The sequence below is a fragment of the Sitophilus oryzae genome, unplaced genomic scaffold (genome assembly GCF_002938485.1).
Source record: "Sitophilus oryzae breed Bouriz unplaced genomic scaffold, Soryzae_2.0 scaffold_359_pilon_pilon, whole genome shotgun sequence".
NCBI lineage: Eukaryota > Metazoa > Arthropoda > Insecta > Coleoptera > Curculionidae > Sitophilus > Sitophilus oryzae.
In genome coordinates this window covers 2,040,720-2,053,020 of record NW_022146928.1, presented here as the reverse complement: position 1 = coordinate 2,053,020, position 12,301 = coordinate 2,040,720, and the positions used below count along the sequence as shown (strand labels likewise).

At 32.4% G+C, this 12,301-nt stretch overlaps 1 protein-coding gene across 4 annotated transcripts in view; it reads left to right on the top strand.

Moving 5' to 3' along the window:
* The window catches only part of LOC115885059 (tau-tubulin kinase homolog Asator), a 94,943-nt gene that overhangs the window by 67,835 nt on the left and 14,807 nt on the right, over positions 1-12,301 (top strand). For all 4 annotated transcript variants that reach the window (XM_030903820.1, XM_030903822.1, XM_030903823.1 and 1 more), the window contains exons 14-18: positions 271-398; positions 1,388-1,551; positions 1,616-1,776; positions 4,351-4,526; positions 5,803-5,962. In XM_030903820.1, the coding sequence (XP_030759680.1) occupies positions 271-398; positions 1,388-1,551; positions 1,616-1,776; positions 4,351-4,526; positions 5,803-5,962 (789 nt within the window). The remainder of the gene's footprint in view (positions 1-270; positions 399-1,387; positions 1,552-1,615; positions 1,777-4,350; positions 4,527-5,802; positions 5,963-12,301) is intronic.

The following is a 12,301-nucleotide window of genomic DNA, read 5'->3' as shown; positions in this document are numbered from 1 at the left end:
TCCTTATTCAGCTATTGAGTTATCAACAACTATTGGTTAGAACGGTTGTTAGAACATAATAGACGTTTTGTCTGAAAGAAAAATGTTATGTCGCCTTCCATTTTCATTATTTTTTTTGATTTAGCTTTTATTATTCATTTATTTCATTATTAGCTTTTTGATTTACACAATTAGACCCTAGATAGTTATCAGGCAACCTTTTTAATATATTTAAAAAAGTTGTGACATTTGGCCTACTGAATAATTTTTTACTGTATTAATTTGCCCTAGGTTACTGAATTGTCTCGATCAAAGATGAGATCTCCACCGCCAGAAGTTGCTGTTTCTAGGAAGGAAAACGAGAGAGAAAGAGAAATCCAATGCGACGTTGTCGAGATCAATAAAAATGACGCCCATAGGTAAGAACAATTACAAGAAACAGTATACAGTGATATCATTTTCACCTCACTAATATTAATCGGGAATTTAAACATTTAGTGAATTGTCCACAAATCATAATCTAATTTTAATTCCATCCAAACTACCTAATGTGCTATTATTTGGAAACATAACTAAAATCGCTTACCTAAAAATATTTTACATATAAATACATATTGGAGATAGTTTTAAATAGTGACAAGAAATTTTCCAAGGACTTGTAATAGATAAGAAACTGAACATTGTTATACGGCATAGACGCGTTTTCAATATGAAATTAAGAATATCTGTTTGTGAATTTTTTGTACTCTCAAATTTTAATAAATGCGATTCATTATGGTTTCGGCGAATAATCGCTGAAAAATTCATTAATGCAGTTTTATAACTGGAATTTTAAATACCTCTAGAACGGCCTTATATTTCGTAATACCAGAGTACAAATATAAAATAATGCTTACTGTACCTCATCATGAATATAATCATATACCATCAGAAATGCAGAATATGCATGCCACAGCTTTTGAGTTAAAATATAAACATTATCTTTTAAAATAACAAAATACTCAGTACCTGTCAGGTGTCACAGAACACTTGATTAAACTGGAATTTATTCCTTTTGAATGTTCTTGGATTCTCTATATATTTTATTTAATTTTTAATCTTCACTTCCCGCATGAATTTTTTCATTTAATTTGCTTGGGTGTCCGCATGGTTCAGTAGAGTAGCTACAATAGCTAGACTACGCCATGCTTTGGTGCTTCTATGTCATATTAATGTATGTTTAAATTATATTAATACTTGTTGTTTAAGGAATATATTATACAGGATGGCTCCAAAAGGTTTATACAGGTTTCTACAATAAATTCTGGATCGATTTACAAATCAAGCCCTTTGGAAACACCCTATATAAAATGTAATTGTTATTTTCTTTTCGCTGTCCTGCACACAAACTTATTTATAATCAATACAGAAAAAGCTCTTCGAAACTCGTTACAACTACAAGCGATAAGCAAACCGCTACGGAAAGTAAAAAAGTAGAAACAGAGAGTAGTAGCACGGAAACGGATAACCAAAGAGACAGAAGCCGAGGTAAAAGTGAAGAGAAGAAAAATTCGCTAAAAAAATCATCAAATGGTAAGAAGTTAACATTTTTAAAATTCTCATGTATTTGTTTTTTAACAGGATGTGTAATTTTTAGGATCAACCCTCAACTTCGAACCTGTAGAAGCTTTAATGCGAAGTCAGTCTTTGAAATCAGTTCATACCAACAGACCTTTGTCATCGTTACTTAATAATTTGGCCGCAGATTCGCGATCGGATAGTAGTTCGGGAACGTCAGCTACCAACCGACCGAAATCGGTATGTATTACATAAATGATTTCATTAATTAAAATTAAAGTTGCCAATGTATGGTACATTATCACAAAATGCCTTAAGCTGGACGCACCAGAAAGAGCAGTTTCATCAAAACCGTTTTGCTAAAACACAAAACTGTTATCATGTGATGCCCCAATGAAATTAAATGGGATAACGGACAGCGATCGGTCGCGAGGTTTAAGACAGCCTTGTGGATCACATTTTTAGTAGCGTTCTGTTTCTGGTGCTGTGCATATTTAATTGTAAATAAAACATTTTGCCTCTTTTCGAAAGATAATGTTTTATAAAACACAAAAATTATTTTGCCCGCGATTAGCTACACAGAAGCGACAGTAAACGTCGGCTTCTTTGAAGCATATGTCCCAAATTTTTGGACCTTGAAGTATGTGGCATTTGACAATTAAACTCACTTGAATACTGAATAAATGCATACAATTTTCAACACACTGAGAAAAGTGATTTCTTTATAAAGCTCATATTTTATTGTAATTTTTTCTAAATTTAGTAAAAATAAATTCATAATATTAATATTTAACATAAAATTATAAACTTGAATAAAGGTTATTAAAGATAATTATTCATTAATGACTTTATATTGAATCAGTATTTCTGTCTTTCTATTATACAGGGTGAGTCTTAAATAAGTGCAAATATTTTCAAGTCTGGTAGATCTCGATAAAAGAAACATATTTTCTCTTTATAGTGGAGTGCTTTAAGCCCCTATTGGATACAAACCTCGGAATTCATTTACTGTGAACGAATTTTTATAAAACTTTTTGCATTGTATTGTTAATAAGATATATTACAAAGTTTACCCATTTAAATTCGTTGTTTTCACTTTAGTATTTAAATAAACACATATATACAAATGCATACATACAAGATGGCTCCGTATTCCGGAAAAGCTGTGTATCAGGATTCCTATTTGATATTTTCACTCCAAACCTTTTACAAAATATGTGTTTAATGGTAATGCACAGGGTAGATATACAGAGTGAATCAAATATATATATATATATATATATATATATATATATATATATATATATATATATATATATATCTATTTTTGTATTTTATTTTGCTATAAAGTTTTGGTTCCAAAAATACCTTACTACCATAGAGTATACTAAGTGGTTTTTGAATTATGACCACGTCCATTAGGACGTCAATCTAGACGTCCAGGAACCTTCATATGAGAACTTCTAATCGAGACGACTTATTGTAAGTTAATCGTTAAGAAACCGCCGCGCCGTTTGCCAGCTTTTCAAATTGGTAATGAATTGCACTTAAGGAACGTACATATTAACTAACGGACTATAAGAAGAAGATTAAATGAAGCAAATCTTATGTCAAGAAGGCATGCTTTGGGACCAGAACTTACTAGATGTGTTGACTAGGCCCAAAAGCAAAGGCATGGTCTTAATGTAAAAATTACGAAAAAATGTTAGTGTCTTCTTCAAAAACGAATATTTCTAACAAAAGTAAAGCTAATGAGATGAACCAAAAAACAAACCATCGAACAAGGATGTATCTAGATGATAAAATTATTTTTAAATTTCTTGCTGCTTTAACATATTCCACAGGGTGTTTCAAACTTTCACCAAAATATCAACATTTTGTTTTCCATTGTATATAATTAACAGATGGGGAGTTTCATTTTTAATTTAGAAAAAGATACTAAAAAGTCAAATAATTTGGCTGCACACTGCTTAAAAAATCATAAATATCCGCCCTTTAAAACGAAATATATTAACCTTTAAAATACATCAACGTTTTAAGGTGCTCATTTTTCGTGCCGGTGAATGTATTTCAAAAACTATACATTTTAGTCATATACTTTTCTAATGAAACAAACCTTTATTTTTTTACTAGAATCCAAAAATAAATTAATATATAGGGTGTTTCATTACAAAAAACATAACTTCGATGTATTACTTTTTTTGGGGACACCCTGTAGAACTCTACATAATTTTAGAAAAGGCTTCAAATTGACTTACATAAACTCAAAACACAAAATTTCACTTCAATACAAAGTTTTGTTCTCCTTGCAAAAACCGCGTCGTATATGACACGCCACCCTGTATAACTCGATTTCAATCAAAATTTCAATGATTAGAATATAAACCGAATAGGTATATCTTATGCATTAGATTTATTTATTTCAATAAATTTACTTAGAAAAAGAACTAAAAAAATCAAAAAATTAAGAAGGCAATAATTAAGAATTTACTAAAATTACTAAAATAAAAAATTAAAAGCAACGTAAAAAAATGGGTAAACATTTTAGTATTTTATCTATAAAAGAATACAGAAGGTTTCACATTAATACATTCACAGTAATTGAATTCCTAGGTAAAAGTCTCAGGGCACTCCACTAAGCGGAAAACAAGCAATATTTTCAGTGTTACCGATCATGCGGTAATATTACCAAAATTACCGGTAAAATTACCACGGTAATATTACACTTTACATCACTAATTATACCCTATTTCATAATATTATCAGCAGTTAACAATTAGTGTTTGTATTGCTCAAAATGTAATTTGTTTTTAGGATGTTGGTGGACTACTAAGAGATAAAATTGGGGTCATTGACAAACACATGTTGGTTGAAAGAGACCTAAGCCGAAGATTAGGCGACGATATTGTAACGAGGTGTTCGCAAGGAGTAGATTTAAGTTCACATCCCAATGTTACATATGTGGCAGCTTCAAGCATTCCAGAATTAAGGTAGGTTGGTGTCTGAAAATGTTATGTAAAAATACACACATGGCCAAAATTATAGCATATATCGTATAAAAATATACGGAAAGGAATTTAAAGAATCTTTTTTTATACATAGCTTTGATAATCTGTAATAAACATTTTTTTGTTAAAATGGATATGGTAAACAATGTTTATCGTTCAGATCCAATATTATTACAAATTATTGCTCATTTCGACTTGTGGTCTCTTGGGTTTCAGAAGAAATTTGACAATTGTTTTGGCCTTAAAATGCCTAGAAACATTATTTCACAGTTTAATAGAGTCAGAATAGTAAGACTGTCTCAACAGGGCTACCGGCAAGTTGCAATAGCTGAAATTGTAGGAGTTACCCAAAGCGATGTTTCGCGAATATTAACAAAAAAGTAGACAAACGAGGTTACAGACTGGTCTTACTACTGCTGTGCAAGACCGTCAAATATCCCCAATTGCACGACGCAATTCCCTGCTTTCTAGTACTGCTACTAAAAATGAGTTAGCTCGCCTTGAAGGAGTAATTGTTTCAAGAAAGACCATAGCAAGAAGACTCTATGACAGAGGATTACATTTAAGGAGGCCTCTACTTATTCCGAAGCTTAATTTACAGCACAAAATTACGCGACTACAATGGGCTGAGGAGATGAGAGCAAATGGCCCTAATTGGAATTTCGTCATGTTTAGTGATGAAACAATAATAGGCCTAGTGTCAGATTCGCGACGAACTTTGGTCTGGAGAGCATCTGGAAAACGAGCACGTTTGAATGCAGCTCAAACCCGTGTCCCGTTTCAAGGGGGAAGTATTATAGAATGGGCAGGTATAATGCACGGAGGTCGAACTCCTCTTGTTTTTATTGATGGCACAATAAGAGGTGCCTCGTATCTTAGAGACGTTTTAGAGCCTATTGTGCGTCCATTTCGAGGGGCAGTGGGGGATGAATTTGTTTACATGCACGATAGTGCTCCTCCCCTTCGCACTTTAGCGGTTCGCGAATTTTGTAAGGAAGAGGGTATAAGAAAAATGTGGTGGCTACCGATGTCTCAAGATATTAATGTGATTGAGCATGCTTGGGACATGCTAAAACGCCATATTGTCAAAAGGAATGATCCCCCCGTACCTTAAATGAATTGAAAATGCGCGCGAAACATGTAATGCAATAATTTTGACCATGTGTGTATAGTTAAACTTTTTTTACAAGTCAAAAATATTAAGAAATTACTTATTTACGTCTTCAAATAATACTAATAATTGTCGTGTTTACTTCAGAGAGAAACGTTCGATAGCCAATGGTTTCAGTCCTGGTTTAGAAGAACAGTCTGAATATTTTGATGCCACGGAAAATCCTGCCATGAAAGATAAAAAACCTGAACAAGACGACGAAGATAGTGGCGTAGACAATGCCAGCCAAATATTGAGGGAAACTTCGGTAAGCATAATATACATAACGAACTATACTATAGCCCTGGTCGCTTTATTTCCGTGGTCTGTACTCTAATGTATACGACAGAGATAAATATATACGACCAGTTGACAGACAGAGAGGTAAAATAAAAAGCGGCATAAGTGTTGCCGGTTCGTACGAGAAATAAAATAATTAACGAAGATATATCTAAGCTATTCAATAGTGATCGTTTTTGTTAGTGGTTTAAGAATCCATTACAGCTGTAATAAAATGAGTAACTAGTTGTGTAAAATATAGTTCCAACCCTAGATGAAAAATTTTACGTAAACGCCTACTTCTGCGGTTTGAAATGTTGATGCAAAATCCGGCAATACCGCATAGAAGAAATGCATCAAATCTGACTCTGACGCTTTTTTAATCGAGCCTATTGAACTTGAAACAGGCAAACTCTAGGCGGATTGCAGTTTTTTGTCATTGTAATGCAAATGTGCATGTTTTTTTTCTATCGTTTCTAGGTGCCGTGTGATGAATATATCCTCATACTTTTTTTGGTGAGGGGGTGATAAAAAACCTTTTATAGGCGAGTGGTGCTCGTTGCCATCACCATCTCGGGAGAGACGATCATAGAGACGAAACCCAAACAGTGTGGGAGTCGAAATATTACCAGCTCCTCCTCTTCTCTTCTTCCCCGAAACCGCCGTATGGCATTTTCTTTTTCTCATACTGGACTAACTATATCCATTGTTCGCTATGTAATTTGATTGTTTTATTCATTTTATTTAGATTACGTTAACGCACCTATACAGAGACTATTTTAAATTAGGATCATTTCTGATAGTATATCTTTACGATTATCATATAAATTAGTGATGGGATAACTCGAGCGAAAATTCTTTCAAGTACTCGATTATTGAAATAACTGACATCGCTCGATTATGAACGAGTGATACAAGTAACGAGTACCAAGCGACGAACGAAATCGATCCTAGAATGAAATAAATTGAAAACCGATTTTAATGTGACTTACTCGATAAAAAGCCGAGCGAATTTTCTACATACATTGCAGGTAGCAAATGTATACGACGCCGTATATACCGGGTGCGTCTCAAAAGTGGCTCACCCCTATAACTTTTTTATTTTTTTAGATAAAAAAATGAGATTTGGTATGTTAGTAGGTATATGACATAAATTACTTGTTTCAATCACTTCCTGTTTCACCGGAAATGACTACAATTTTTGATTTTTAAAAGGCACCCTCGATATTTTTTTACTTTATTCGATAGAAAATGACATTCTAAATAGAATGACGTATTATATGTCAACTTTTGACATATTCGCTTAAACACAAATTGTATTTTAAGTCACAATCTAGAGTGGTTAAATGTCTGTGTTAAAAACACTTATTTTTAATCAAGGAGCCGAAAAATAGATTTGATCGTCTAATGTTTTTAGTGTCTTGTCCTTGCCGGTTAAAAGATGCCCAAATCGTATTTTTGATCATATCTCAATGTTTTTCAAATGGAACGAGGGTGGCTCATTAGCATATTTCGAAAAAGATTTTTTTTACGAATAATTTCGTACCACACACTTGGTACTTCGAGTCAAATTGTCGTTATGAACCGCATGTTACAATTTCAAATAAACCATCTGCGAAAATCTCAAAAGTTGACATGTGATATGTCATTCTATTCAGAGTGTCATTTTCTACCGAATAAAGTAAAAAAATACCGAAGGTGCCGTTAAAAAATCATAAGTTGTAGTCATTTCCGGTGAAACCGGAAGTGGCCGAAAACAATTGAATATGTCAGTCAATCCTAATTTATGTCATATACTAAACATACCAAATATCCTTGTTTCATCTGAAAAAATAAAAAGTTAAAGGGGTGAGCCACTTTTGAGACGCACCCGGTATATTTATTCGTTGCGTATCTGAGGGACTAAATTTTACGACCTACATCGACAATGCTTCGAAATAAACTAAATCAATCTATCAATTGAATCGCTCGCTGCTTACTACTTGCCGTTCATTACCGAAAGAATATGTGCCCTGCGCACACAACTTACTGCTTGGCGCTTGGCATTAACGAGTACTTACAACATGCGACGGGTGAAAACCGTATTTTTAAATACGAGTGATATATCGCTCGAGTGATCACTCGGTTATTGCAATCGCTTGATACTGGAGTACTCGATTATTGAAATTAATCGGTTTTTCCCATCACTAATATCAATACCTAAACGGAAAATTTACAAATAAGTTACTAGATCTATAAACTAGATACACAATGTTTCAGGATGTATAAAACACCTTTAGGCTAATAAAAAGTTATCACCTACCTGTGTCACTGTAATTCTAAACTAAATAGTTAAAATAACAAATGTTATTGTTGTCAGTTTTCCTCACTTATTCTATAGACAATTAACATTAGATATTTTTACGTAACTAGAAATGATGTAATATCAATTAGAATGTTCTTATAACTATTAAATGGAGGGAGCTGATTATTAGGGATAAATAAAAAACAAAATAGTTACACATTTTTTACTTCTGCTACTAGTTGATTTTGTTTAATCGCATACCATACAATTTTACAATACAACTTCGCGAAGAAATAATTAAAAAAGTACTCTCAAACCCTAATCTACTTTTAATGTAATTTAGTTTATATAAAAAATGTGGACTAATGTCCCGAATAAAAGGATGAAATATAAATATTTCTTGAAAAAAGTCTGGGCATTAAAGTTAAATATATGATAGTCACCTAAAATAAAATGGATTAGCTTGAATATGGAACTAAAGATTTATATTTTCAATACTATTAATTAAAAATGATTTTGAACATTTTATTCATACTCATTATCAAGTTAAAACTTATTTGAGTGTAATAAATAAATTTAGATATACATACCGGGTGTTGCATCGTCGAGCGACATAGGAAATCCCATGTAAATTTTAATGGGGTCAATTATTGGCTTCCCTAATTATTTTAGAGAATAATTCTATTTAGGTTTATTGAAGAGCACTAAAACCCACATTCAAAAGAATAACTTTAGATATTTTTGATTAGCCCGTTTACTAGTTATCGCCTGATTTCTTTTTAAATATTTCTCCTTTCTTATGGCCCTGTATTTACTTATGAGCACCAGTCAAGTTAAAAGATAACTGTCAAATGAAGTTGTCATTTCAGAAATTTATCTATTTAGTGCTTTATTACTATTATTAAAAACTCATACCTACATCGAAAATATTAGCCATGAATTACACTACCGAAGAAAAAGTATTGATGATTAAATGGTATTATCAAGGAAATAGTTATCAAAAGGTGTCGGACATGTTTGCTGCTCTGTATCCGAATAGACCGATACCTGGAAAATCTACAATCGCAAGGAATATCCAGAGATTTGAGACCAAAGGTACCCTAATAAATAACTGCAAATGTGAAGCAAGGCAGGAACAAAGAGAAGATGCAAGAAATGATACCGACTTGGAAGTTTTATTGTGCGTGGAAGAGAACGATGGAAAGATCAGCACAAGGAAACTTGAGGATGAAATAGGAATAGATCACATTACAGCGTTTCGAATTTTGAAACGACATAAATACTATTCCTTCAAATATGAAAAGCACCAAGAGCTATGAGATAGGGACGAAATACGGCGGCAGGCGTTTTGTTTTGATATGATGGAAAGAGCAAACACGGATAGGGAATTTTTAAAAAACATGTTTCACTGACGAATGCACGTTTACCTTAAATAATGAACCCAATGTTCAAAATTATCGATATTGGACCAAAGAAAACCAACACAGGTTTGTCGAAACAAGGACGCAATATCCACAGAACGTAAATGTTTGGGCACCAAACCACAATATTATCGGGCCATTATTTCTTACGCGAAATTTAAATGCAGAATATTATTTGGAACTACTCGAAAACCATATTTTACCTGTTTTACATGATGCCGCTAGGGAAAATCAGGAATGGATGGCTGCCCGGCACATAGTACCGTGGCTGTTCGGGAATATTTAGACAATTGTTTTAACGGAAACGTTATTGGCCTAAATCATACAGTAAATTGGCCAGCAGGGTCTCCTGATATTTCGCCAAATGATTTCTTTCTCTGGGGCCATTTAAAAAACAGAATATACAAGGATAAAACATACCCAAATCTAGACGAGTTAAAAAATGCTATTTCTGCCGAATGCAATAGAATTTCAGTTTACCAACTAGCGAATGTAAGAAGAGAATTTTATGATCGCCTGGGTTATTATCTAGCAGTCGATGGAGGAATATTTGAACATCTTCGTAAATCCTAAAATTCTAACAATTTACTAGTACCTAAATTAATAAGTTATTGAATATTGTAATAATACTATAATTAACCTTGTAATTGATTACTTTATTTTACTTTAATTCATATTAATTTGTATTTATAAATACATCTTTAAGCTTTCCGATGTAGGAATGGGTTTTCAACAATAATAAAGCACTAAATAGGTAAATTTCTGAAATGACAACTTCATTTGACAGTTATCTTTTACCTTGACTGGTGCTCATATGTAAATACAGGGCCATAAGAAAGAAGAAATATTTAAAAAGAAATTTTTTATTTATAAATACATCTTTAAGATTTCCGATGTAGGAATGCGATTTCAATAATAATAAAGCACTAAATAGGTAAATTTCTGAAATGACAACTTCATTTGACAGTTATCTTTTACCTTGACTGGTGATCATAAGTAAATACAGGGCCATAAGAAAGAAGAAATATTTAAAAAGAAATCGGCGATAACTCGTAAACGAGCTAATCAAAAATATCTAAAGTTATTCTTTTGAAATGTGGGTTTTAGTGCTCTTCAATAAACCTAAATAGAATTATTCTCTAAAATAGTTAGTGAAGCCAATAATTGACCCCATTAAAATTTATATGGGATTTCCTATGTCCCGTCCGACGATGCAACACCAGGTATATTAAGAATAATCATTCTAAGTTACCATGTAAGTGGCATTGCACATAAGTAAATTAAATATAATAAACCTTTATATCATTAAACGAGTTGCGACCTTGCGACGTTGCAAGCGCACTCTTGAGAATTGATTATAATATGAGTAATTTATAATTCAAATTATAATCCGATTATTAAAATCACTCATGACCTGATAATTCGATTATTGAAATAATACGATTTTTCCCATCACTAGTTAGGATACTGTTGTCTCTTTTTCTTTTTGACAAGGGGTTATTCAAGGAAAATGTTAACCATCCAAAAATTACTGACAAAAAATACTTTTGTATTAAAATAATAGACAGTCACTGACTATACTGGGTGCAAAAATGGCTCACCCCTATAACTTTTTTTATTTTTTTCGGATAAAAAAAACGAGATTTGGTATGTTAGTATATGACATAAACTAGCGTTAATTGACGTATTCAATTGTTTTAGGTCACTTTGTGTTTCACCGGAAATAACTACAACTTTTGATTTTTAAATGGAACCTTTGGTATATTTTTATTTTACTCTATAGAAAGTGATACTCTGAACAGAATGACATATCAAAAGTCAACTTTTGACATTTTGGCATATGGTTTATTTAAAATTGTAACATGCACAAATGACAATTGTGACATGTGTCAAATGACAATTTGACGTAAAAAATGCTTTTTTTCCAAATATGCTAATGAGCCACCCTTGTTCCATTTGAAAACATTGAGATATGATTAAAAATACGATTTGGGCATCTTTTAACCGGCCAGGACAAGAGACGAAAAACATTAGTCAAATCTATTTTTCCAAGGCTCCTTGATTAAAAATTAGTGTTTTTAACACAGCCATGACAGTCTGGATTGAAATTTAAAAAATACGTTTTTAAGCGAAAATGTGAAAAATTGCCATATGATATGTCATTCTACTCAGAGTGTTATTTTCTATCGAATAAAGTAGAAATATACCGAGGGTATCATTTAAAAATCAAAAGTTGTAGTCATTCCCGGTGAAACGGGAAGTGACCAAAAACAATTGAATACGTCAATCAATCCTAATTTATGTCATACCAACATACCAAATCTCGTTTTTTTATCTGAGAAAATAAAAAAAGTTATAGGGGTGAGCCATTTTCGAGACGCACCCGGTATAATTAGGATTTAAACAATTGAAACTTTTCTTAAACTAGCATAGCCGACTGCTTTATTTCTGGTTTTGGACTGAATATAATTTGGTCATCTTTGCAAGTTTTTATTTATCAAGCAATGTTCGTATGTAAAAATATCTATTTCAAAATATGTAAGTAATTTTCTACCTACATCTGCTAAACCCTTTCTTATAAAAGAATGCATTTAGTTTCCGTAGTAGGGCCAACGAATTCTGT